Raw genomic sequence first — 27871 nt, forward strand, 5'->3', positions numbered from 1 at the left:
AGACTAGGTGGGTTTTGCAATGTCTGATGGCAAGCAGTAATTTTTCATGACAGAAATGAGATGATTCAAGGCTGAGTTTTTGCTTGGCTTATGCCTGCTTGAAGTCCTAATGAATTTGGCTGGCCTTTAAAATGGATCTTGCCTTCAAAACACCAGGGACTGCTATGGGATCTGCTGGAACTAAGCAGTCTGGAAGGAAGCAGAGATAATTTTCAGGTGCAGCGTTAAATTTGAAGAATTAGTTGAGGGATGATGTTTTTGTTGAACATAGTAACTACTTTGCCTTCAAACGGGTAATGTATTTCATTTTTCAAGGTTATGGTTTTGGTGTACTGGCTAACCTCAAGTAAAGACGTTATAAATTTTACTAATGGTGGTTGTTTGCAAAGGGCAGCAATTGGAGCCTAACTTAAATAGCAGCACCTACCCTTATAGGACATTCATATAGGAATGGCTAAAAGTGCTGCGTTGATATTCCTGCGTGTATCTTAGAGTGAGTTCAGCCCAGTTTTTAGCTCTGAATATAGAGTAAGTTCTGTTTCATACAAGAAGAATTGAGGCTGACACTGAGCAGACTGCCTTCACGTGACTGGAGGAGCTGGTAAGTCACGCTCCTGCCTCCAATACTTTGCAAAACTCTGTTTGCCTGGATTATTTCACATTGTGTGTGTTACATATGTGTATTTTTCTCCCACTAGATACATCATTTCTCCTGTTTCCCCCTCCCCAAAAGATAATAAATCACGGGCAAATATTTAACCATCAGGAAGGCAGTGTCCTGCTTTCAGACCTCAAACATGAGGGTGGGGGTTTTGTTTTCAGCACCTATTCGATGCAGACACCCTGTGAACAACCACGGGCGGGCCTCTCACCCCCTGCTAAGGGAAGCCCCTCAAGAGGCACTGTTATAACTAAATGAATTTTGAACGTGATCTTAAAATTCCTGACAGGGCCTTTTCGAAGCCGCAGCCCGCTCTCGTTTGGTTTGCACCGCTCTGCCAGGATCCAGGGCTAAGGAAGCGCCCCGGCCGGCGGGGCGGGGCGGCGCGGGCGGCCATCTCCCACCTGGAGCCGCCCCGCCGTGCGGAAAGAGGAAGTGGGAGCTCGGGAGAAGCGGAAATCGCCGCCGCCGTCCGCCCGGGAAGCACCGCGGGAGCCACGGCCGCGGCAGCCGGCGGCCAGCAGGGTAAGCGCGGGGCGGGGGGCGCCGGGCTGTGCGGCGGGGGAGCCCGGGGCCCTTAGCTGCACAGGGAGCGCTGGGTGCGGGCTCGGCGGCGCGACGTGCGGCCCGGCGGGGCGGGGGGCGGGCTGCCGACGGGGCGGGACGGGGCTGCCGGCCCGGGCATCCTCTGAGAGGCCCCGAGGGGCGGTGTGGGCCCTGGGTGCCCGCGGACGGGCGCGGCGGTGGGCTCTGCCCGCCCTGCTGTCCCGGTGCCGGCGCGGCCCTGCCGATGGGCGCTGCTCGGACGGTGCTGGGGGGTCCGCCGGCTTCCATTGGTCACGGCAGGGCGAAGGACGGAGCTGGCCAGATGGGTTCCGAACTTATTTCTAGCCTCGATACGCCGGAAATATAATATTCTGGTTTTCCTTCAGTAATTTGCCCATGTGAGTCGCTGACTCACAGGCAGATCATGTTCGTCCACATCCTGCCTTGGAAGAGATGCTGGAGCAATGGGCTGCTGTGCAAGCCGGGCCTGATCCCACCGGCTCGCAGCTGGCCGTGCATTGTGCGGGGCTGGGCCGGGGCAGGCGTTTGTGCCTCTGTGCAGGGCTAAACCTGGTGGTGCTGGGCTCTGTAAGGGTGTGTGTGTGTGTGTTTGAAGTCCTCTCCCTCTCGGCTGTCGTCTGTGAGCATCTGGGGAGGAAGAGGGAGAGAAATCTTGACCTGAAGATGTAGCCCTCCTGCTGCCAAACGTAACTGAATTGCAAAAGACAAAAAGTCAAGCAAGCGCCTTGAACTATGCACCTGGGGAAGGAAGCTGCCCTGGAGGTTTTTATTATAATTACTTGGTCTTACAAGGTTTTTAGATATTAAGTGGTTCATCAAATGGTACTTCTCAGTTGTCGTAGGAATTTGGAGGTGAGAGACCTGAACAAAAGGGATAGCAAACATACTGCTGCTTTGTCAGGGTGTGCTCTGCTCTCTTCTCATGCCCCTCCAGGAGCAGTCTGTGCTTTGCTGTTGTTGGTTTGATTATTTCTCGATCATTCTTGTTCTTATTCCAAATCCTGGCATTTCTGATGTGCTGCTCTGCTGGTTCATTCTGTTAGACTGCAGAGCAAGCAGGGTTTTATTGCTGTAGTACAAACTTCACTGCAAATTACTAGTTACACATTTAAAATGGAATTTCCATTCTACCTTCTGAGTTACATTTGTGCAAAAGAAATAGTCCACGTTAGTAACCTTCATAAACTATTCCTAATTTTAAAAGTGAAGTTAAGTAGGATGACGGAATGTTCAAGAACTGTACTCTAGTGGCACAAGTATGAAGAAAAGGCCTTCCTCTGACTCATGAACATGAAAAAGCTGGCAGAACAGAGAGCATTTTGTTGTTGTCTTTTGTTGGCTCTTCAGAAATATATATAATATATGTACATATAAGAAATATAATTTTTCTTGAATAAGCTTTGTAAAATACAGCCACTAGCACCAAGCAGGTGATACACTGTGCTCCCTGGTCATGTTCAGAAGTGTTAATTAAAGTGCCCAACCTGATACTCTACTGGGTATAGTATTTCCAGAAAGGGTGATACCTAACATGCTCTGAATGTTTTTTTGGGGATGTTATTGCTTGCCTTTTGCTTCCTGTTATCATCGCACCAGCATTTGCCCTCTGCTTCTCCCGCAAGTCAGCCGGGGCGCTGACTTTTGCACATTTCACGGGGGATTATCTGAGAAATGCAGCAACTTGCATACCCTGTTGTTGCAGGCAAGTGGATCAGTGTCTAGATTGTGTGCAAATTCTTGTAGTTGTTTGGATTTCTTGAAACCCATCGCACATCTGAGGCAGCACGTGGAGCACTGGTGGAAAACAGCTATTGCTAAGCCCTAAGCATGTGCACAGGGTCCGGAATTAGCAGCACTCCTCAGGAGTAGACATGGAGCAGGAAAGCTGCCTGAACAGAAGACTTTAGTGCAGAGGTACAAAGGGTGCTACCACTAAGTGAAGAAAAACCACGTGTTAATTTGGGCAAGGAGAGGCTTCCTTGGTCTCTTTAAAATTTCATCTTTGATTGCTGCTAATCTTTCTGCAGTGCCAGTAGCAAAAACTAAGGATATGGTGGTTCAAACAGTCTGAGAGCCAACGACTGCAGAGATAGCTGATGTTTGTGTCCTTTGCTTGGAATTTTGGGTTGTGCTTCTGTCAGCATACACAGAAGGTAAAGTGAGTTTCTGTGTAATGGGAGCGTGACAGTGCTGCTTCTGATGGTGTTGCAGATGTGGAAGGCTACCGCAGGCCACGCCATTGCCATCAGCCAGGATGATGGAGCAGATGACTGGGAGACAGATCCCGACTTTGTGGTACGGCTTTCAGATCTCATCTATTCACTGCAACTGTGTGGTGTAACGTGCTGAAATTCTGCAGCCTGGGGGGGGGGGGGGGGGGGGGCTGGGTATATCTAAGCAAGACAAACTGGTAGGAGCATCTTCCTGGAAGAGGAGAGAATTAGGATTTTCTGTGTGGGATGAACAAAGCTATCTTGTTTTGCTTGGATGCTGCAGGGAAGTCTGCAGGGAAGTGATTTAAATCAATCACTTGTGTGATTTGAAGCAGCAGCTTTTTGGGATAGAAAGTGCTTTCTGCAATGGGAAATGCACAGTGCTTGCAGAAGCGAAAGCAGAAGTAGTTGGTTTTCTGATTCTTGGATCTTGCCGACTTCTGGCAGGTTTTGCTATGAATAACTGGTAACATCTTTGGGTTTTTAACGCTTGTTGTGTGTCCTTCACAGAATGACGTGAGTGAGAAAGAGCAGCGCTGGGGGGCTAAAACTGTGAAAGGATCCGGCCATCAAGAGCACATCAAGTAAAGCAGCTCTTTTTCAAATCTATTAATAGCCACAATCCCAGGCAACTCCTAATCATTTCATGTTCTCCTCATAATTAAAACAAGACTGTCTGTAGAAGACTGATTATTTGTCACGTTGCTAATTTTTCATCTACGTCAGCACCTTCAAATCTGAAATTAAGATCAGAGCTATGATGTAAGGACTCTTAAATCTTGCTTTTTAACTGGCAGTGTTGTTTTGCCTGCTTCTTTGTGTCTGGGAAGTTTCTTTGTTATTTTTGGGTGAGAGAGCCAATACTGCCAGGGATTTGTATTGGGTGATCTGAGCAGCTGCATTTGACACATAAGAGTAGATTTAGTCTCTTGGTTCTCAGGCTTTGTTTAGAAATCTGCAGTCAATTTGAAAAAATTGTGGCAAATTAACAAATGGACTCATGTGACAAACTCAAAAAATGAATGCATCACAAAAGCAATATGAAATAAGCAGTCCCTCTTCTGAATCTCGTACTCATTATGAAAAGTGCCTAAGACTTAAGAGCAATTTTAGGATATCTGTGATTTAGGAAATACATGATTACGGTCCTCGATTCTGTTTTGCTTTTCTGCTTCTTGGGTATCCAGCCCCGTGTTTTTAAGCTGAGAATGAATGTGGTTAGTGTGGTGATCCCTTGCTTTTGGGATCAGTTGTGCTCTGCCTTCTGTGCAGAGCAGCGCTGACACCTGCTGGCTGAGTTGTGCTGCGGACACTTCAGTCTCAGGTGGAAAGTGCTTTATGGTACAGATTGCCATCTGGATTTGTCCTTCCTGTACATAGTCTGTGCTACCACAGTTTCAGTTCCTGCATTGCAAGAGAACACCTGGGGAAGAAGAGGTGAATGTCTCCTTGCATCCTTATTTGGTATTACAATTGTGTCCAAAATGCTTGTTTGGAATCAGAGTCCTGTTACCATAGGGACTGTGTAAGAGATGTTCCCTATTCTGAAAAGTTGCCATGTAAGTAAAAAGTGTTAGGAAGAATTTAAATTAGGATGTAAGAAGAAGATGTATTTGAGGCACCTATGAATTCATGGCAGTGGATTGAAAGATTTTTCAAATAGCAAAATACTGTCCTATGTGACAATCTTAAAACCAACACTTCTTTTCAGTGTTCTACACTGAAATAAATTCTGATTCTCAGAATATGAGGTGCTCTGTGAATTCAAAAATGGGTAGGGCTCCAAAAATGTAAATTGTCTGGCTTCTAAACTACCTACTTATTATTTTGCATCTTTTTGAAATTATCTTCTGAACCTTTCTTCGTAAATCTTGCTGCTTAATTGTCTGTCTTTAAAGTATTCATCAACTGAGAGAGAATGTATTCCAAGAACACCAGACCATCAAAGAGAAGGAGCTTGAAACGGGACCAAAAGCTTCCCATGGCTATGGAGGGAAATTTGGCGTTGAACAAGATCGCATGGATAAAGTAAGTCTGCGTGGTCTCCTGGGATGATGATATAAGCCTTGCCTCGCATTACCAGTGGTCAGCACAGCCACATACATGAGTTGAAGGCAAAGGCTGTTGTTCCTGCTTTGCCAGAATCATTGATATAGAAGCTCAGATGGTGGTATAAGCTATAAACAGCAGTGGCTCATTTTGAGGACATCACCTTTGTGGAGCTGTGACAAGGCCGCATGTGACCACTACCACCCAAGTCTGGCAGAACATCTGGTCTTTTCTACTTTAGTCAAGAAAAAGGTGAACTGAAGCATTCGAAGTACCAGGAACACCTATTTCAGTAGCAAATTAGGAATCTGTGAATGATGAGGGGGGAGTTCTAGGATGTAGGTAGATCCACACGTGTGAGCAATGCTAATCCTGCCGTTAGAGCAAGTCTGTGTTCTTATATCCTGGGTGGATTTTTTGGAGTCAAGATTCAAGTTTCTAAATGTGTATTTCTAAATTAAGAAAGTACTTCATGCATGAATAAATCTAGCATTATTTTAATTTCAGTGGTGTGCCTGCTCCTCTTTGTATGTTGAGGTTGCCAGAGAGGAAGAAAAGAGTGTGCTGCTTCTTTTAAATTAGAGGGTAGCTCTCTGAAACAGTGATAATGTGTGAACACTGACAAGTAATACAGGTATTTAAAGAATCATTGTACTTCAGTCAGATGGCAGTGTTTTACATAAGGATATGATGGCTAAGCTGCACTCTATTAACAAAAGTTATGGCAATTTTTAAGGTAATTCTATTAGCTGTGTGATACTTAGACAGTCATATCGAATCCTGGCTAGTTTCTTTCGCACACTTGCTTAAAATAAGAACCAAACTGTTTCCTGAATGTGAATGATTTTATTTTCCTACTTAATTTGTTTTTTGTGTTTCTAGTAATTAGGCAGCCTTAAATTCTTGCCATATTTCTGAGTAAATTGCTGTATAATTCTCAGTGGGCCTTTGCCTTTGAAATAGGTAACCTAACCAGTGAATGTGGGAAAGGGACTGATCCTAGATTCAATCCTGAGGCCTATTCTGCAACTGCATAGCAATCTTGTGTCAGCAGTTTATCCTTCTCCCGTGTTGATGGGAGAAAAAGAAAAAAAAAAAAAAAAAAAAAAAAAAAAAAAAAAAAAAAAAAAAAAAAGAAACTAAAGCAACACTGTTTCCCATATGCCAGAATTAACCATCAGGAAAAACCTGATGGTTGTGTCCATATAAATGGTATTGGTGGGAGGCATTTGTAATTTAGATTTTAATGAATGCTTTCTTACTTGCATCTGTAGTTATAAAACTTCATCACTGAGATGTTCCCATCGAGGGAAGGCTTTCTGTTGGTGTACAAAACCATGACACAGTCCTAAAATGCAAAGCTATATAACTCCATATGCCAGGCTTCCATCACTGATTTAAAAGATAGCAGAGTACTGGGGAATTAAGAGTGCAACTTACTCTGAAATACAAATTTTGAATAAATTTTTTTTTCTATATATTTTTTTTATAAAGGTATATGTTATGATGCTGTATATTTAATGAAGTGCTGTAAGGAACTCTCTTTTCTGGTGTCATGTAAAGGAAACATTGTTAACCTTACCTACCTCCATTTGTCAAACAGTGTAAAATCCTCTTTCTCTCTCCCTCCCCCCGTTAGACATGGTCGTTGTACACATGTGAGCAGCAGCCTCAGGTGTCAGATTTGAGTGGGAAATTGCAGGTTGCTCTGGCTGATGCTCAGCTTTGGCACTGGACGTGGAAGAGAGCACCTTGCTGTGGGATGTAGCACCCCCAGGTGCATGGCTTCAGCACTGATTCCAGGAGCTAGGAGAGCACCCAAGCTCTAGGTTAAGGTAACACTAGAAAGTGTTATCTGTGAGAAGGGGAGGATGCATTTTCAGGTGTGTAATTACATATCCTCCTGCCCTACCTGGAACCCGTGGCAGCATAACATGACTGCTCCCGCAGTTGCTGTGTTCAGCTTGCTTTCTAGTCAAAGATGGAAGCTGTGGGGCTGAAATGTTGGTATTTTATCTGCGACTAATCCTTAATTTAAATTTTGGGTGACACCATCAAGATTTTGCCTGTATCTTTCTTTTTTTTCGTGCCTGTGGTTTGAGGTAAAAATGCAGAGTGTAAAACAGCGTCCATAAAATAGTCATTGCTGTCAAACTCTTAGAACTTCCCTAGATTGTGCTGTTTAGGTAGCATGGTGAAAGTTTCCTAAAGGCTCCTCAATGACCAGATGATTTACAAGGATGGTGATTTCAGCAGGAAGAGGTGCATGTTTGTCTCCTGAGATCATCTGGTGCCATATTTTCTCCTGCATACAGAACTGTACAGAACTGCTGCATGTTTCTGAACTTCTCACTTTCTTTTAGTCAGCTGTTGGACACGAGTACCAGTCAAAGCTTTCTAAGCACTGCTCCCAAGTGGATTCTGTGAAAGGATTTGGAGGCAAGTTTGGAGTACAAACTGACAGAGTTGACCAGGTAAGCGGTTTCTCCTGGTACTACAGCTACTCACAGTAGCTGAGTTTATCAGTTCATCTACACAGCTGAAAAACTGCCATGTCTGTTCTCCCTGGTGTGTTTGAAGTGTAGCAGTAAGCTATCAGGGACTGTTAGGAAGATAAATTTCTGTCTAAAGCAAAACAAAAGTATGGGAAATAGCATGGGAGTAAAGTTGAAAAGAGGTGTTGCATGACTTTTAGCTGGTATGTGCTCTTTTGGCGAGGGTAAAATCAGTGTGACTTGTAGAGATGGAAGGCCTTGGGGAAGCCTTGACTTGCACTGCAGTGTGAACTACTGTGCAAGATCCCTGGTATGTCCTGCCAAGAGAGCATAACAGCCCTTGTGTGGAAATGCTGCATTTCTATTATATGGAACTTCTGCTGTACTAAATTGCTGAACCTGGCAAGGCAACAGTATTCAGCTAGGAAAATTTTATTTTGGCAATGAATGACAAAAACAGAAGTGTGTATGGATTGTCGTGTAAATGAATATGGCCTGTATATTTTAAGTGTGTGTACCCAATTCAAAAGGTCAGAATAGTATGGAAAGACGCAGGAGCTTTCCATGCTGTTTGTCCACTGAAGTGCAAGTAGTTTTTCTACAAATGTCTAACATTTTGTTGTGTATTTTTATTTCTCTTCCAGTCAGCTGTTGGGTTTGAATACCAGGGGAAAACTGAGAAACATGCCTCCCAAAAAGGTAAAGTGGTGAGGTGATTGCCTCTGTAATACATGTTCTTAAAATTATTTGAATAGATGCTCATTCTTTTATTGTTGGTGAAGGACCTCGTGTAGTGAGGCCTCAATATATCATTGTCGATTAATCAAATATTGAGAGATTTGAGGGGAAGATGAAAGAATTAGTTTTAAGGCAATTTCGTGAGTTTGTGAGGTTTTAATTAAAGAAAATAGTGTGTCATTGCAAGTCTTACTTTTCTTGTCAAAGTAAGGTTCTGGAACATTTTAAAGTAGGAATTGTTCTTCACTTTATTGAATCCTGGTTTAAGAGGAAGTCTTGTAAACTACAGGACTGCTGCATTCCTTATTTTCTGTGCTTAATTTTAAATTTAATTTCCTATACCAAAGAGTAATATTTCACTACTAAGATAACAGGCTTTTTTTTTTTCATCCCATTAATTTCTAGAATACGCTTGCAGTGGAAGCTTCTTTGTTTCATTTTTCTTGTTCTTTCCTCTCAATGCAGACTACTCAAGTGGTTTTGGTGGAAAATATGGAGTGCAAGCTGACAGGGTGGACAAGAGTGCAGTGGGGTTTGATTACCAGGGTAAAACTGAGAAGCATGAGTCACAAAAAGGTGAGCATGGATTCATATTCTGATATGGTAGGCAGTAATGACAGGCAGTGTTGTAAATTTGTTTTCCTCCATCTGTTCTACTCATAGCCCACTTTATACAATTTATATTGCTGAAAACTTCAGCCTCTAATAAAGAAGCCTATAACTTAGCTTCTAACTTGTCTTAAGTGATGATCCTTCTGACGTTACATTGGAGGCAGGGCACATAGGTTTGTCAACAGTTTTTTGCAACTTGAAAAGCTATGAGTTAAAATAGTGGGAGTGTGAGCAGTTTAATCGCAGCAGGGTGTTTCTAAAAGTATCAGCTATTGGCGTAATAAAACATTTATCAAAGTCATCAGTGTTTGGAATTGATACTGGGTTGCTAATCACATTTCTAGGCATACCTGATCCAAAAATCAAGTGTTTCATTGAAAAATGGACATTTTTGCCATCTGGTTTTTTGTTTATCTCAAAGAAATATTTGCACTCTGGAAATACCGAGAAGAAGGTGGTGTTTGTTTAAAAGCAGGCAGGCTGTTGTTGACATGGTTCTTGAAGTTCACTTCCCTACAAGTGTCTTCAGAATTTTGTCAAGGAGTCCAATAACAGTACTGCTGCTATCACCTTGTAGTTGAAATGGTGACATTTTATTTTCCATCTGAGAGGGCATGTTCTGAAAAATTTATGACTTCAGTGTCCTGAATCAGAATTAACAGGGGCTGTCAGTACTTCTTTTAATATGTAATTTAATGTTAGCTCATCTGATTGTCACAATTTTTCAAGGTAACATTTTGTTGTTGAACACTTACAAACAAAACTCTTCACTCTTATCTCTAGATTATTCCAAGGGCTTTGGTGGTAAATATGGTGTTGACAAGGACAAAGTGGACAAAAGTGCTGTTGGCTTTGAATATCAAGGCAAAACGGAAAAACATGAATCCCAGAAAGGTTTTTATTATCTTATTTAAAAATACTGGTTCAAAACAATCAACCTTTCCAAATTAGGAAGACATAATTTTTGTTGTTGATGGTAAATGTGTGTTTGCCTTTTGTGTATGTAGATTTCTATTTCCTTTAGAAGGCATTGGAAACTGTCCCTGAGTTTCACAATCTCTTTTCCAAAGGATCTTATATCCACATGGATATTATTGAAATAAGCGTGTAACTGTACAGATCTATGGTATTCAGAGGCAGTGTCAAATCCTTCTTTATATATATATATCTGCTTTATGCATATATATGTGTGTATTTTATGGCTTTAGATAGAAAGTACATCAAATTCACTAAGCTTCTGAATATTATTGACTCTATCTGCTGTAGTCTACACTGGATTTTTGGTGCCTCCTTGCACTATGGTTCTAGAGTTACCAAATGGGTGTCTTTCACTTCATCAGGGGAAAAATAATGAAAACATTATCATCATTAAATCAAATCATCATCAGTAGGGCAACTTACCCAGTGACATATCTATCTGCCATTTTTTTCTAAGTACTGCTTACAATCATGAGCTGTATTAATGTTTTCTGAAACTTCATGCATACAGATTATGTGAAGGGGTTTGGAGGCAAGTTTGGTGTGCAGACAGACAGACAAGACAAATGTGCACTTGGCTGGGATCACCAGGAGAAAGTGCAGCTGCATGAATCCCAGAAAGGTATATCAGTTCAAGATTCTTAGCCGCTCTTTTCATCTTTTCTGATATCCACTTTTCTCTTCCCTGTGTGAATCCTCCTCCCCTGGTATCTTTAGCTGCAGTCTTACAGTGCTAACACAAATCTCCTTTTTCTGTGTTGGAACTGTTGCTGTGTATTGGTTGTACTGGTGTCTGCAAAGCAGGTTAAACACATTTGCTTCTGAGTCCCTGAAAATTTGAACTTAGCTAAGTTCTCACTGGAGAAGCCTAACAAGTCTGCAGGTAGCCTGGATTTTTTTTTTTTACTTCATCAGTTGATTTGTACGAGCCACAAATTAACAGTTTCTCTGTACTTTCCATGAGGGCCTTCACACATAATCTGCCTTTTTGGTTTGGGTTCTCTATACCCCCAATTTCCATGCAATGGAAATCTAATATTTAGTACTGTCTTATCTCACTGTCTGTGAGATACCTATTCCCATGAAAGGTTGGTACCCAGATGAAAAGTTCCAGAACAAACATTGCTTCCCTGCCTGTCACTAGTCTTTAACTTAAAGAAATTACATTAATTAAGCTAAAATTTCTTAAATTAAAAGTGATCCTCAAAATATTATTCTGTTGGGTGCTCTAGATTTGTTGCTAGAGGATTATTACCTGAATCCCTGGCTTTGTGCCCTCGTTTTGTATCATTCATTAAAATGGCTGTTTTAAGGCAGCAGTAGAAAATGATCATAGCTCTTGGGTGAGAATTTCCTCCAGCTGCTGCAACAGCAGGAATATTGCTTCTTCCTTTAAACAGTGCTGTGATATCAGGGATATCTGATGGCTAGTGTCTGTGGACACTGGACATCTTTAAGCAGTCAGATGCGTAGCGTTCAGGTGTTAACCGTGGTGATGAAGGAAGCTCATTTCATCCTTAACTGCTAATCCTCTTGTATCTTGTTTTGTTAAATATACCGTGTGTGTCTGTGTTCAGAATGTTGATCAAATGCAAGTGCATTATGCAGTATGTATGAAAAATGTTTAGAATTGTTGTTTTTCTGTGACTGCAGAATGTTGTTCCAGTGTGTGATAAATTGCATTGATCTCTTTCTAGTCTCAAGTGGAAACTTCTGAATTTACTTGTACAAAAGCGCATTGAGAATTTTTTAACCATTTTTTAACCATTCGAAATTATTGGTAATTGAGAAATATTGCAAAAAGTGATCTTTGAGTGTCTCTGACTAAACTTTGTTATTTTCCTCCTTTCATTTTAATGTATTACATGTGGCTTTTTCAGACTATAAGAGTGGTTTCGGAGGGAAATTTGGTGTACAGACAGAAAGGCAGGACCCATCTGCTGTGGGGTTTGATTACAAGGAGAAACTAGCCAAGCATGAATCTCAACAAGGCACCGTTTTCACTTGTTACTTTCTCAATAGTGCAGCCACTTCTCACACAGTCTTAAATAGTTCTCTTCGTAGATCGATGCTAGTAATGTGCAGGCACTTTCTTGCGCTTCTGTTCCTACATGATCTAGCAATGTTCTTCCATTTTATTCTTAAAATGTTACACGAAACAGACCTGTGTTCAGGAAAGGATATCCAATGCTTAGTTAACAGCTCTAAAACATTATGCATTTAGTTAATGACTATACATACAATGTGACAGTAACAACGTAATAATTAGTATGGTGTTAATGATATGCTTACCAGTTCTAAAGCCTAAGTGTGAAACTTTGCCTGGAAAAATTGGTGGAAAAATATTCAGATAAGGACCGTGCATGTAACCCTTAACAAGCAATGGATTTTAGCAAAATTGTGTAATTGTATTCTTTAAAACAAGAAGTAGGGGATATTTGTGGTTCTTGGGTGAGCAAATACTGTTATAATGCTCTCTTTATTCATTGTGAAATAGTTGGGGTACAAACCATGAATTCCTGGTTTTCCGTTATCTTAAAGTGAGAAGTCTGGATCAGGAAAATGTAAGTGTAGTATATTTATTCTGGCTGAAAATACATACAAAGCTGAAGAGAATTAGGTTGTTCATTCTTATAATCAGTATTTTCCTGTGCTATAGTGACACAGATTCAAACTTTTGAGTGTCCAATGTGCTGTTAGCAGACCCCAAGTACTACACTAAAATAGCTGGTTAGGAGTCCCCAGCAATTTTGGGGCTGACAGGAAGAGTAGTAGTTGCAATTTTATTTTAGGGGTGTATAGGAAAGCCTGTCCATCTGCAGAGTTTGGTGCTTGTTCCTGCAGACAGTTCGACAGCTCATTGCCACCAGAAAGTGGTGTTTTCTCAGCCACACACTCTTCCTGCTCCTGCTGCAGTGGCTCTGGTGCTTGTTGGACATTTCTCTGAGAACAATTCTCTAGAAATAGTGCAAAGCTACTCTTGTTAGTATTTCTTTCTTTTTATACCACTAGTGAATTAGCCACTTCTGGAGTGGAACAAGTGCTGGAGTCAGCATTAGGTGAGAGCAAGAGTGTGTAGTTTGCAGTGGTAAAGAGCAGCAGGGCCACCCCATTCTTTAGTGGTGAGTTGTCAGAGTCGTGCTGTCTCATGGAACTGCCCCTCTCTGTAGGGATAGCAGGAGTTATTACCAATAACATTAATATTCATCAGTTGGATATCATAACCAAAACTTCCAAACGTGAGATTTGTTAAATTTTCCTACCATATGTAGAATTTAAGAAGGAAGAAAAAAAGCCACCTCTGTGGTCAGCAAAGACTGGATGTCACTCTTTGAGCAAAGCAGAAGTGACTTAGGTTATATGATCACTGCAGAGGGCTAAAAGTTGGTGCTGTGAAAGGCTGTGTTACAGAAGTGATGCATTAGAAGGGCTCATCCCTTACTCCTTGCTTGATACCTTATCAGTCCCAAGCTTACTGTTTACTCAGAGAATGCATGTGGCCCGCAGTCTTTCCTCTGCTGGTGTACCTGAAGGCTCTTGTGGTTATGTATCCTTTCTGCATCAAAAAACAAGTTGCATTTTCTTTGGCGGCTGTCACTTTGTCTTTGCATGCAGCTGAAATGGCTATTTGCATTTGAAATGGCTATTTGCATTTGGCAGAAAGATGGATGGGAAAATTCCTCACACTGACCCTTTTGTCCTGCTTTTTAGATTATTCAAAAGGATTTGGTGGGAAGTATGGTGTACAGAAAGATCGGATGGATAAGGTAAGTCTCTTAAAATAGCTATGACTTAAATAGCCCACAGGGATAAAAAACAGCATGCTTAAACCTGTATCGTTCAGCTCTTTGTTCTAGATTCTAGATGAACTCCAGTCTGTCACTGGAGTTCATCTGTGCTTTTCTAATTCCTTAAAAAGCAAGTGAGCTTGATGCTGGATTATGCACATATGTATGTGTGTACATGTATGTAGTGTGTGTGTATATATGTGTACATAAATATTTGTAGATATATGAAGTATGGAAAGCTGAAGCATGAAAATGAAAGAAAAGCAAAATCTTAATGAAAGAGTAAGAAGAGGTTGAAGCTGTTTGAAATCTCTTCATGAATTTGTACCTTTTTAAACTTTCTCTTTTCTTCTTTAATGATAGAATGCAGCAACTTTTGAAGATATTGAGAAACCAACCCCAACATATCAGAAAACTAAGCCAGTAGAAGCTGGTAAGACATAGTACCCATATCCTTTCTCTGAAGGTGATAATCTTCAGAAGTCCGGGCTGTTACTGTTGATGAAATTGTGATGAATAAGGAGGGAACTGCTGTATCTGTGGATCTCTGGTAGCTTCAGCTAGTGTCTATCTTCTTCTGTCAGAAGTTAATGTTTAATCTTTGAGGGTTGATATAGTTGAAGAAGAGAAAATACTGAGCATAAGAGTGGAGAGAAGTCCGAGCAGGGAAGCGGGGTGGTAGAGACTGTACCATAAAGGAAAGGAAGGAAAAGTGTTGCAGAGATTTTTAAATACATGTGTTGCACAAGAGGTTTGGGGTTGGAAGGAAAGGAGAGGAGGAGAGAGATAGAATTACTTTCGTAAATCAGCTATGAGCTCAAAGAGAAGAAACTGCAGAAACAAGGTTAATCCTTGCAGAAATTTTACCATAAATTCATTCTATGCTGCTGTTGTAGAGAACTTTAAGCAAAAGCATATTTTATTTTTAATGTTACAGTTGCTAATAAAACGAGTAGCATTAGAGCTAACTTTGAAAACCTCGCCAAGGAGAAAGAACAGGAAGACCGAAGGAAGGCAGAAGCTGAGAGAGCACAAAGAATGGCAAGGGAGAAACAAGAACAGGAAGAGGCTCGAAGGAAACTGGAGGTCAGTAGGACTCAAATCCTATTCAAGTAGCATGTCTAGTATGTTTCAATGCAAAGTTGGGAGAAAAAAATCTTTTAAGTAAATATGTTTTCCCCTGTAACTGCTAGGCTTTAAAGGTCTGTGTGTGTTTCTTCCTGTGCTTTATCTGTTTGCAAAACCAGCCATCTGTTAACATGCACTGTATGCATATCAGACATCAAATATGGTGATGGAGTAATACCTGATAGTGTATCATTTTTGTATCTAGCCTGTTCCAAAAGAAGTATGCTCGTCTTGGATGCTAATCCCTATAGCCAAGCCTTGCCATACCTCTACCTTTCAATAATACCAGATTCCATTGGGCGTGAAGGAGTTTGTAAGGGAGAGACACATGGTCACCTAAATGTTGATAGTATGATGACAGTGATGCTGTTTCTTTGGAATCAGTATTGTTGAAGATGAAGGTGATTATCGCCCATTGGTGTTCCACACTCGTGAGGTGAGGGGAGATAGTGTTCCAGGGGTTGGGTTAAATAAATCTTGGTTTGGAAATTCAGAAAATGACTTTTGGCATCAACGTGCTTGAAGAGTTAGTGATTTGCATGTAAATCATAAGCAAAATAATTCCAGGGGATGTTTAGTCAGAAGGTACACCTTATCTGCTTTATAGAATTTGCATGTTTGGTGAAATTCTGCTGCTAGGTGGAAGGACTAGTCTTTTGTGTCTAGTTCATTTGCTGTGTTTTGTGATGCCTGAAGTGCCTTAGTGTCAGTAATACTGAGGGATGGCTGTTTGCAGCTCTAACCTTTCATGCAAGCTGCGTTAGCAGTGTTTGTCCAGAGCCTCTCTGGCAGTTTCCCCCATGGATACATGCTCTTATTCTGATTTCATGACCTCATACTTAAAAGTATACGTACTTTCTGTCATGCCATGGACTGGAAAGCAGTTGTTAGTAGCATTAGAATAGTCCCTCCTTTCTCCTTCACTTCTTGCTTTATAGAAATAGAAGACTAAGCACAGTGCACAAAAAAATAGTGGTCCTTTAAACACTGGGTGAAAGCTACCTAGCCATTCCCCTGCACTGAGATGTAACAGGCAACACTGATGCTCAGCTAGCATGCTCCAGCTAGGGCTAGAAGTGTCACAAGCAGGAATAACTGGCAGGGAGATTGAACGGATTTTGATGAAAAGTATGTTCAACTCAGGGAGGTGCACAGCAAAATCCTCATCCGCATCATCTTCAGTGTTGCCACTTTTTTATGCAGGAGACACTGCAGAGTGAATAGTTCTTTGAGATCCTCATTGCTGCTCTTCTCAGCTGATTATTGGAGAGTTCCCCCCTCCCCCCCCAGTTCTCATTCTCTCCCTCCCCTCTTTTGTTTTTAGATTTTTCCTGAAAAGTAACTTTTGTTAAGACTCAATGGATGCCATCCACCACAGTCTTCAGTAATAAATTCTCTTGTGTATGAAATTGTCTCGACATCCTCAGTGTGACACATGAAATCCAGAACTGACTGTCAGCTGTTTTCTCAAAACTGTTCAGTCGTCTGTTTAATAACAAGTGTGACAATGCTCACTGAGTGCTTTTTGCACACGTGGTAGCTACTTCCCTGAGCAGGAAGCTGTTGCAGGATGCCACTGTGTGTTGTTTATCCCAATGCACCAGCATGGTCTGATTGATCACCGCTTTAACCGTGATGTAAATGATTTGTTTTATATATATGAAAAACTGTATGCACAACGGAGCTCAGATATTCCTATACTAACAACAATGCAGCTGCAGTGAAACCTGTGTATACTTCACATCAATTAAACTAGCCTAAAGCAGCATAGTTTATATATTTATCAGCACTACTGAGCTACTTTATCCCCTATGCCAGCAAAGCAGTTACACAGCTACAGAAAAGCAGAAAATTAATAGTATCAAATAAAACATCTAGTTAACCTTGCCTGATTTGACGATTGGGTTCTCAGCTCTGCTGTTCACAGGTGTGCAGACCAGTACTGCTTCTGAAAGAGCTTTGTAGTTTTCCTGTGCTGAAGCAGCATGACTTGTGTATTTTGTGTATTGCTCGACTTTGAAAAGCTGTTAACTCCCTTTTGACTTCTGTTTGAAATTGGGCAACTTTAGAGCTTTCTATAGCTTTCTATAACTTTTTAGCTTTATAGGTTGGGTCAGGTTTCTCCAATCAAAGCAATTGCTGTTTTTTTCTTCTTTTTTTCTTTCAGCTTATGACCCCTTTTTGCTTCATGGCTTCAGGAAGCACAGTACAAGCATATTCACTGCATATGTTTATCAGGAAATGAGTGGGAATTGGTCCTTGTGTATCAGTGATTTCTTTAATGCTGCCCTTCATCTCTGTGTGCTGTGAAATTCAAATACCTTCCCACAGCACTGTTTTGGCTTCTTTACTGTCCTTGGGAAAAACACGTGACACCATCAACACAACATCTGCCAATTTCTTAAAGCTGAGAGAAGATGAAAGAAAGATCTGAAGTTGAGAAGTCAGTCTTTTCTTTTGATAAGATCATCAAGCCTGCTCTGGGGCACTTCTGTGAACAGTAGGCAGCTCGGACTGCTCTGTGTCATTCTCAGCATTGGCACCAGTCCCCAGCACTCAGCCATGCAAAAGAGAGGTTGAACGTTTTCCCTGAGGACAGTCTCTCAGTTCCCCTCAGAGCAGAGAAGATGAGGTGTGTCAGTCAGAGCAGTTGTTACGGGAGCTCTTCAGATCAGAAAAGTTGAATGCCTCTACTGAGATGATTGCAAAGTGCTATCAGTACATCACCACCGTGACTCGTGACTCCGGTGTAGCTGTTGAGCTGGTAGCCCCACAGCTCCTCTAGCCATTGCCAGGCTGTCAGTGCTTCTGAACTACTGTCAACTGTTCCCAGCATGCTCCAGTGTATTTAAGCCTACGCATCACTAGTGTCTAGATCTAGCATCTGTTTTTTTTCCCCCAGCAATGTGATTTTTCACTCCTCATCCTCTTGAGTCTTTGTCCATGCCATCAGCACAACAATTGCAGTCAGAGGGCTTTAGTCTGTCAACTCTGTGTCAGCTTTTCTTGGAAACAGCCTGGGGGCAGCCTTAAGGGGTGTAAGTTGTTCTTGAAAGAGCAGCTTCTTTCTTCTTCAAGAGATCTTGCTTTTCTTTTCACTTACCTTCTTCCACTAGCACATTGGATCTGGGCAGCATTACGGTTTGCAACTTGCAGCGACATTGTTTTCCTTGCAGCATTTAATGTAGTAGATATTTTACAGTTCTTCTGATAAGGAAGAACCATGAAGCAGGATGATGGATGGTGCAAGTGTTTCACTATTAATAAGGCTGTTCGGTATCCACGTAATCACTTTGGAGAGCCTTTGCTCTCGTTACAGCTGCAAACTGCTAAGAAATATCAGTTCGTAGGAAAATGAACTTTCTTAGTATTTATCCTACTCCTTCATTTCTCTCTCTAAGGTATATATTATCACCTGGCAATAACTGCATTCCATCATCACTACTTTTGCTTTATTCTCAGACAGAGGTGACTGGGTACCTTTAGGTCTTTTCAGTTAGCCTGTTTGAAGCTTTGTAGGTTCATCTCCAAGATACCAAAGATAGTTGTTAGACAACACTCACAACTGAGGGCTGTTATTTCCTTACTTTCATTTCATTGTTTCTAGGGGTTTTACATTTAAGTCCTGGTAAGTAGTGCAGTCCATCCTTGAACATTTGGGTATAAAGTCAAAAACTTCACTCATTATCTCAGAGCAATTGCCTACTCTGAAATGGAAGAAGCTCTCTTACCAGGGTTCCAGGAGACTTCATTCTTAATGCAATGCTTCACCTCTTATGCAATAGCCTCAAGAATGTAACGCTCCCTTAGGGCACATGAGAATTCTGTGTTACTTCATACTGATCCTTTTTTGTGCTTTATGCAGAATTTTGCTCTGCACCTTTGCTACAAGCAGGTTTCTTGTTCCTTAAGGTGCAAGGAGGTCCTTCATGTATGGTGGCACCTACATCTGTAGTAGAATGCCCTTCCAGTTCCCTCTGGCTTGATAAGTAGGGAAATCGGTATATTCATTTAGCTTTAGAAAATGCTGTGTAATTCCATTGCACCATGGCTGCACTTATGAGGAGGAGAGCAGCTACATACTAGTGCTCTGGAGATCAGAACTTTACTTATTTCACAGAATCACAGAATTGTAGAATTTCCTTATGAGGTGATGACATAATATGGTTTAGGGGAGATCCTCTGTTCCTTCGAGGCGGAAATTGAACTAATTGGTAGCTGAGGGGAGACTTTGAAGTTCATGTGCCGGTTCTTGAACTCTGATAGATTTTCTTGCATTGCTCATCAAGAAGCAAGAAACCTGTTCTAGTGACTGTGTGTATTTTTGAAACGTTGTGCAGCTGCCATAGAAAGTATTGATGTTTCTTTTTGAGATAAGCTGTTGTGTTGAAGCTTACACTCAAGGACAGTGCTGAAACTGCCTAAATGGAGCATTTCTGGAGACACTTCTGTTGCAAGTGTTTTGGTTAGAGTAAGGTAGGACTACATCCTGTTGGCTTTCACCATCTGGATGCCACCTATATGTTTTGGTATTGGGTCTTTGTCTTTCAGAACTTCTTGAATTCTCTCAGCCTGATCTGTGTAACAATTTCTGTCTTGCTCATCTCGATCTTGAAATAATCCTCTTCAATCTATCAATACGAAAAGACACACCATTAGAGTCCTCCTGTTCCAACCTAGTTGGAGCCATTTTTTCCAACCAGTGTGGAAGAGATGACTGGTTGTTTATATGCCAGAAGGCCAAGCTTTCTGCTTGCTATTCTCACTGGGCTATCTCCCTTTTTGCTGTATCTGTTCATAGTCTGCAAAGTGTGTGAGAAATTCAACCTTTCCATTAGCTCTCTTGTTGGCTTTGTCTCCCATTTCAGCTTTTTCATTGAGGTTTCCTTCAATGAACAGTTTTGCAGAAGAGTTGGTGCAGTAACACTGGTTCTCATGAGTCAGTGGCCTATTGTTGTTTTGTTTTTTTTTTTCTTTCCCTTTCTCAAAATGGCTTTCTGTCTTTAGTGTTATTTTCTTGCTGTAAGTATGGGTCACATTCCAGCCATAATTCTTGATCTCTCTTGTGCAGGAGATACTCTGTTGCCTGGACACATTTGAAGTTTTTTCCAAAGCTGGTGGTATTTAAATTTTACCACAACCAGATGATTAATACTCTTCCAGACTGAGAATCTCCCTGGTTAATTGTGTGATTCTATAGGGTCTGAGGAAAGAGGATGAGGTTAAGGGGAAGCTGAAATGGCCTTGGCTGTGCTACCCCTCACTGAGCATGGAAAGGGGAGGGATGCAAGTGCACCATCGACAGGTGCTGTGAAGGGACAGAGGTCCTTTGACTTAAGCAAGCTATTTCTTTAGGAGAACTTCCTTATTTATACAGAAAGTTCTCTCACTTTAAGAAAGTATGTGGGCACACACCCTCCCACAATGGGAATGCACAGATGGACTGCATTCCTTCAAGAATCCGGTTTACTGGAAATCCTTTTTCTTCTTTGCTTTTCACATATGTCACATAGACAAGTGGTGTTCAGGGAGCTGTTCTTCAACTACTGTAATGAGTCAAATGCCTCATGATTTAGCCTCTGCTACCTTAGAGAACCATGCTAGATACTGTTTCACATATGGCATTTCCTTGTGGAAGAAACTGCTCTAAGTTAGCCTGAGGGGACCATGCAATTTAAATGCATTATAGAAATTATGCTGTGGCAGTCTTAGACAGTAATTTGGATTGCAGAGACCCATTTTATAGGAGAAATGATTCAATAATTATTCATTATTCAATTTGCAATATTGTTAATGATAATTGATACTTGTTAGTTTTTCCCCAAACTTAGATTTGTGCTCTAAGAAACACTTTGCTTGTACTTCTTCATCTGTAGTACAGAAGCTAAAGAGAAGGGCATTAGGACAGATTCTTTCCAGAAAGCTCAGCATAAGCTTTGAATTGAACTTCAAAGCTGGCTCTGTTCTCAGGACACATTTTCCTTTCTTTGTTTGATGTATTTTTTTTCTGAGCTGTGACAAACAAAGAAAAGGAAGATTTTTTTGCAGTGAAGTCCTCTCATTTCATCTCTGGTCTATGATTTCTCCTGAGAATCCTTTGGGAAGTTGTGACTTGATGGACCTAAACTGGAGCACAGTCTCCCATAATTTGTATTCGTTGTCCTTTTCTACAAAAAAAAAAAAAAAAAAAAAAAAAAAAAAAGAAGAAAGTTTGTCCCTAAACACTCAGACTTCTTTTCCTTTGTGACAAAGAGAAGCAAAATGAAATAAGTAGCTGACAGTCTTGAAGTATAAGCATTAATATCTTTAAGTCATGCAAGCAAACACAATCCTGAGTAATGTGCTCTGGGGGACCTTGTTTGAGCAGAGAGGTTGGACAGCTGATCTCCAGACGTCCCCTCCAACCTCGACTGTTTTATTATTTTGTTGCATTTCTTGAGATATGGTATTCAGGCTTCCTAATGAATGGCTTCCCAATGAATATTGTTGTTCAGCCCTCTGATTCACAGGTGGCATGGTATGAAATTCTGGAGTGCCAGAATGCTTGATTCAGATTCCTGCTCTTTGTATTGTAGAGTACAGCAATACTGTTTTTATTTGGAATCATAGAATCATTATGATTGGAAAAGAGCCTCATGATCATCCAGTCTAACCATCCACCTACCACCAGTATTGCCCACTAAACCGTGTCCCTAAGTGCTACGTCTGCTCTTTCCCTAAGCACCTCCAGGGACAGTGACTTCACTACTTCCCTGCACAGCTTGTTCCAGTGCCACACCACTCTTTCTGAGAACAAATTCTTCTTAATATCCAACTTGAATGTCCCCTTACACAACTTGAGGCCACTCCCTTTTGTCCTGTTGCTAATTACCTGGGAGAAGAGGCCACCCACCACCTCATCAGGTCATTGTAGAGAGTGATAAAGTCTCCCCTGAGCCTCCTCTTCTCCAGACTGAACAATCCCAGTTCCCTCAGCCACTCCCCATCAGACTGTGTCAAAGGCTTTGCTGAAATCTAGGTGGGCTACGTCAACAGCTCTTGTCCACCAGGTGAATCACCTGGTCATAACAAGATAAGGTTAGTCAAGCAGAACCTGCTTTTCATGAACCCATGCTGGCTGGGCCTGATCCTCTGGTTGTCCCACGTGTGCTGTGCGATTGCACTCGAGGTGGTCTGACTCAGAACGTTCCTTGGCATCGAGGTCTGCTGACAAGCAGTTCCTCAGATCCTCCTTATAACCCTTCATAGACATGGTGTCACACTGGCAAGACTCCAGTCATCTGGGACCTCTCTGATTGACAAGGACTGCTGATAGATGGTGGAACACAGCTTGCAATCCTGTCTACCAGCTCTCTCAGCATCCTCAAGTGGATCCCATCTGGCCCCAAGGACTAGTAACAGTCCAGGTGCTGTAGTAGGTCTCTTACCATCTATCATCTGTTTCCACCTGAATAAGGGAGGTTTATTCTGCACCTCACTCTAGACTTCCAGGGCAGGAGGCTCAGTACCTTGAGGATAACTAGTCTGAATATTAAAGATGACAGTGAGAACCTCAACCTTTTCCTTATTCTCAGCAGTCACATTCTCCACCGCATTTCTAATACATGGAGCTCTTCTGAACATTTGAAACCCCTCGTTGCCAATATATAGAATTTAATTTTGCATGAGCTATTCAATCTTTCCCTTTGGCAGGCTTTTGGCATACCTGCAAGAGTTTACAGGATCATTTCTCATCAAGGACAATAAATCAGTAGTATAATTAGAACATGGGGGCTTCAAGTTCTCTAGGCTTACGCTAAAATGGTACATGAGACCCAATCAGCTAATGAACAGTATGAATGTATTGAGCACAGAAACCCTGCAGCTCCTGTGGAAATGTGCCAAAGAACATTGTGTGCTCTGTTTTTAAATTCATGTATCCATACATTCTGTGCAGTTTTTGATTCTACATTTTTTTTTCCTCCTCTGCTTTGCAGTTTTGCTGAAACTTTTTTTTATAGCCATTTTAAACCCCATGCAGGTTTAATGATGCAGTCAGTCCAGGTCTGTTCTGCTCCCTGCTCCAGTTTATTTCAGAATATGCCATTTATCTGTTATTTGAGGATTGCTTCTTGTTCTTTTATCAAACAGTGACTGAGCTACACTGAAGCTTTTCTTTTTCTTCATTTAAGGAGCAAGCTAAAGCCAAAAAACAAACTCCACCACCATCTCCTACCACACAGCCAGCTGAACTGAAGACACCCTCAAGCCCAGTCTACCAGGTTTGTTACCTTCCCTCCTAGTTTTTGATTCAAAGTATAGGAACCTCTTAACAAAATCCTGATCATCAACCTCACCAACTGTTTTTGCAGGATGCAGTTTCCTATGATGCAGAGTCTGCCTACAAGAACTCTAGCACAACATACTCAGCAGCACAAGAGCCGGAATCTGGCTACAAAGCTACAGAGTCAGATTACCAAGAAGCAGTGAGTCAGAGAGAAGCAGAATATGAGGCAGAGACAGTCTATGAAGTGGCAGGGGCAGGAGACCATTACCAAGCAGGTAAAGTGTTCATTTCTGATGTGAAACCTTTAGTGATGAAGATTTAGTTCCTTCGAGTGACCCGATGAATAATTGTGTCAGTATCACACAGCCCTCATTTTCTGAAGTCATTGTTGAGGCTTTGAAGATTCCCCACCAACAAAGATATTTTAGGAGATAGAGATAAAACTAATAAGCTAATGGCACTAAAAGAATACAGTTCTTTTGAATTCCTGTTTTTCTCACCTCTTCTGGCTCCTAAAATTATATTTGCTCTGGAAATTCTGAACACATCACTTAACACACGCCCCCAAACATGCGCACGTAACAATTTGTATTAAATACTCTTACATGCTGATCTTGTGCTCAGTTGTTGGTCTGTCACATTCTTAAGTGCTATGAAGCTAATAATTTTTATTTTTATACTGTATTAAATGCCTAGGTGAGAACACTTCCTGTCAGGATTTAATTATATGTGGTTTAGGAAAAAATAATCCATTTCAAGGGGTCCATCAGCAGTGTTTAAATCCTGCATGGTTTGTTCCCTTCTTTCTGTGCGGTGTTAGAATTAGAATGAAAGGAGGAATACCATAGAAAAAAACTCAGAACTATAGATAGTATGCTTTATGCTTTTAATTTTTCTTCTCTCTCTCTCTCTCTCTCTCCCTCAGAAGAAAATACTTACGATGAATATGAAAATGAACTTGGAATTACAGCCATAGCTCTTTATGATTATCAGGCTGGTAAGCAAAGCTCTTGTTCATCTTGTGAAAACTCTTATTTTTGAAAGCTGAGTCTAGATTTTTTTCTTTTCCTGCCATCTTGTAGTCTCTTGTACCAATGTGTGAAGATATGAAGTGTTAAAAATGTTTAATAAGAGGACAGTTAATGATTTAACAGCAACATTGAGACATTTCTGAAAACTGACATCCACTGCTTCTAGAAATTACAGAGGTTTAAAAAAACCTTTTTAACTAAATGTTAACACTCGTATTATACCCTTGGTGTGAGTAGTTAAGCTCTGCTCTGGTTAAATCTGGGGAGAGCTCAAGAAAGAGTGCTTTTCAGGGTGTTATGTAGTGATTGCTGCTCTGAGTTAGAAATGCACTCAAAATACAGCGGGTGGGAGCCAACCATGGCGTCAGTGCTGCAGGTGAGAAAACAGCCGTCTGTGCTGCTTGTCTTTGTCCAGTGCCCCGTTTCGCAGCCCTGCTGGGAGGCAGGAAGGTGATGGGTGTTCGTGGCACCTTTAGTGGGCTATAAATGAGAGTACAGTGGGACAGGTCCTGTGCCAACACTGAGCTGCTTCTGCTTTCTCTCCAGCGGGTGATGACGAGATCTCCTTTGATCCAGATGACATCATCACAAACATAGAGATGATAGATGATGGCTGGTGGAGGGGTGTCTGCAAAGGCCGATACGGGTTGTTCCCAGCGAATTATGTGGAGCTGAGACAATAGAGACTATTGTCTGCTGGTTATGCCTTAATTCCCCAGTCAATAAATCTGACTTAACACACTACAAATCATGATGCTTTTCTGAGAATGGAGGGGTATATACATATTGCTTTTATATTTAATACTTTGCCGATGCTTTTTAAAATGTTTATGCCACAGAAGTTGCTAATATATTGTAACTACTCTGTTCTTCACTAAGGCTCTTAAAATGATTTTCCTGCATTTGGAAACATTCTCTGCCAAATTAGTGATTGTCATAAAAAGCCTTTCCAAGGACAATTAGCTGTCTGTCATAATATTGCATGTTTTACTCATAAGTGAGCAGATTTACCTAGTGTTTAAGTCTAGTTAGTCTTCCACTACATGTTTTCAGCTCAGAAAATCATGGCTGTGCAGGTTATTTACATTTCCACTAAGCAATTGGGATGGGCAGGACTGGGAAGGGGCATAATTTTTTCCTTTTGTTTTCTTGATAGTATGTGAAAAAGCAAAGAGAATGCTTGAAATTACAGCTAATGGCAGTTAATCAAGTACTCTCCAATATTTACTGAATATTAATGTTATGAAGGAAACAGTCTGGTTACTTTTTCCTTCTCTTTTAAAGTGAAGTTTTTAGGATATTGCATTGATTTCTTTTTATTTTTTTCCTTCATCTTGCTCCTTTTCTTCATGTTTTCCCTGAGGAGGACAGCAAAACACTCTAGCACTGATTGTCCTGAATTTCTTTGCTTTTTGTTCCAATTTCTCTCCCATCTTTCACAGGAAAACTTGAAAAAATTACTACACGGTGTTGAGTTACTCAGTGAAATTCCTACTTGCTCAAAGGGAAACTGGCATCCAAATCTGTGTGGCTACTTACAGGAATAGTCTCATTTCTTTAAACGGGAGGAGAAAAGGCAAGACGGAATTGCAGTCATTTTGTGTACAATGCATCCTTTGTTCATACAGTGAAACAGGCAGGCCTGCTGTGCAGTAATAACATTTTACGTAACCATATTTGAGTTGAAGAATATTAATACAAATAATTTGATTTTAAACCCTTATAAATAATCTCAATTTTTAAACCATACAAGAGACGTCTGTACTTCTTGTGTGTTCAGCAGAAACTGCCAGTAGCATTCTACTAAACAATGGGTTTAAACCTGTTCTTTGCCAAAACTAAAACTGAACTTCTTGTCATTCTAGAAAGCTGATTTCTCTGCAGGCTTAGGGTCCCTACCAAAGATAGTAAGTTGCATCTCATAGAGCACATGTTAAATGTATGTACTGTCCGTTTCCACCTTCTGATCAAATGAGAAAAGCAGAACTGATAACTGATATGCAAGAATGCAAAGAATTTTTTTAAACTGTAAATTTGGACCAATGGAATATAGGAGACCTGTATAAAATGGTAAAATATATAACGTATCTTGGAAGGCATTGTGTTGAACCAATTCTTGGATGGTTGGGACAATCCTTAATGAATGTCATGTGTATGTCATGATTATGTATATTTCTTCCTTTCCATGGTCTCATTTCTCTGTTGCATTTGCATTACTAGGGTTGGGTTTTATATGCAGTTTATTTTATCCAATTTTGCATAGAACACCTCATAGGGGAGATATGATTTTTGTAAATTAAATATTCAATAAACTTTTTGAACCATTTGCATGTAATATTTTTGTATTTTTAAGTTCCTTTGTTAGCTTGTTACAGGTAGTTCATCCCATCTCAAGCTGCATCTGGGACCAACTTGAGTACAACAAAGGATGGTATGGAGAGCTGCTGCATGGTGCTTGGTACTGTAGTGAAGGGTACCTAGGTTCTTCTAGGTTGCCACTGCCTTCGAGATAATTCCTTTCCTCAGAAACACAATTGCTTTATAATTTATTCCTACTCCCACGTGGAAAGTACTCCCATTTGGGAGTACTGATGGCTGCAAGGCAAGGAGTGCACTTGAAAACAGGGCTAACAGTTATAATCACATAAAATTTTACAATACCTTTAAGTCTTTTCTGCTCTTCTGCATGACTGCAGTGGAAGCTGGATCCGAGGAAGGCAGTCTGCATAAAACCTTGCTTTCATAGTCTTGTGTCTGCCTGAACAAAATATTAATGGAAGTGCTGTTTTTTTAGTTGTTTTTTTTTTTTTCCCCCCAAATTCCTCGGCCTCCTTTTCCCCAAACTAAGCAGCCCCAGTTCCTTCAGTCGCTCTTTGGAGAGCATATTCTCCGAGCCCTCACAAGCTTTGTTGCCTTTCTTTGGACCTGTTCCAGCACCTCTGTGTCCTTTCTGTACTGAGGTGAGGCCTCACCAAGACCGAGTACAGGGACAGGATTACTTCCCTAGTCCTGCTCACCACACCATTCCTAATACAAGCCAGAATGCCATTGGCCTTGGCCACCTGGGCACACTGCTGGCTCATATTCAGCTGACTGTCCATCAGTATACCAAGGTCCCTTTCTATCTGGCAGCTTTCTAGCCCCTTTTCCCCAGGCAGATAGATCACATTGACAGCCTTACCTTCAGCCAGTAAACAGGTCACCTTGTCATAGAATGAAATAATGAATGAATTTATGAAAACACTCTGGAATTTTCAGTGCATTTGACCAATTTCTTAAACTTCTCACTTCCACAATAAGCTTAAAGGCATCTCTTTTCTCTTCCCTACTCTTCCTCTCAAGTCC

At 41.2% G+C, this 27871-nt stretch overlaps 1 protein-coding gene across 5 annotated transcripts; it reads left to right on the forward strand.

The window, feature by feature from the left end:
- Window positions 1–1053: 1053 nt before the first annotated feature.
- On the forward strand, window positions 1054–26861 carry CTTN (cortactin). 5 transcript variants are annotated; one of them, XM_048948480.1, is made up of 17 exons: window positions 1054–1186; window positions 3440–3523; window positions 3952–4025; window positions 5340–5469; window positions 7854–7964; window positions 8630–8684; window positions 9189–9299; window positions 10119–10229; window positions 10825–10935; window positions 12194–12304; window positions 14025–14080; window positions 14465–14534; window positions 15039–15187; window positions 23401–23490; window positions 23581–23770; window positions 24421–24492; window positions 25073–26861. In XM_048948480.1, exons 2-17 carry the CDS (start codon window positions 3440–3442, stop codon window positions 25207–25209), a joined length of 1662 nt encoding a protein of 553 aa, XP_048804437.1. In that variant the 5' UTR covers window positions 1054–1186; the 3' UTR covers window positions 25210–26861. The 5 variants fall into 5 exon arrangements, with proteins under 5 accessions (XP_048804437.1, XP_048804438.1, XP_048804439.1 ...); XM_048948481.1 differs by lacking the exon at window positions 12194–12304; XM_048948482.1 differs by lacking the exon at window positions 10119–10229.
- The last annotated feature ends 1010 nt before the right edge of the window (window positions 26862–27871 follow it).

This window comes from Lagopus muta, chromosome 6 (assembly GCF_023343835.1).
Source record: "Lagopus muta isolate bLagMut1 chromosome 6, bLagMut1 primary, whole genome shotgun sequence".
Lineage (NCBI taxonomy): Eukaryota > Metazoa > Chordata > Aves > Galliformes > Phasianidae > Lagopus > Lagopus muta.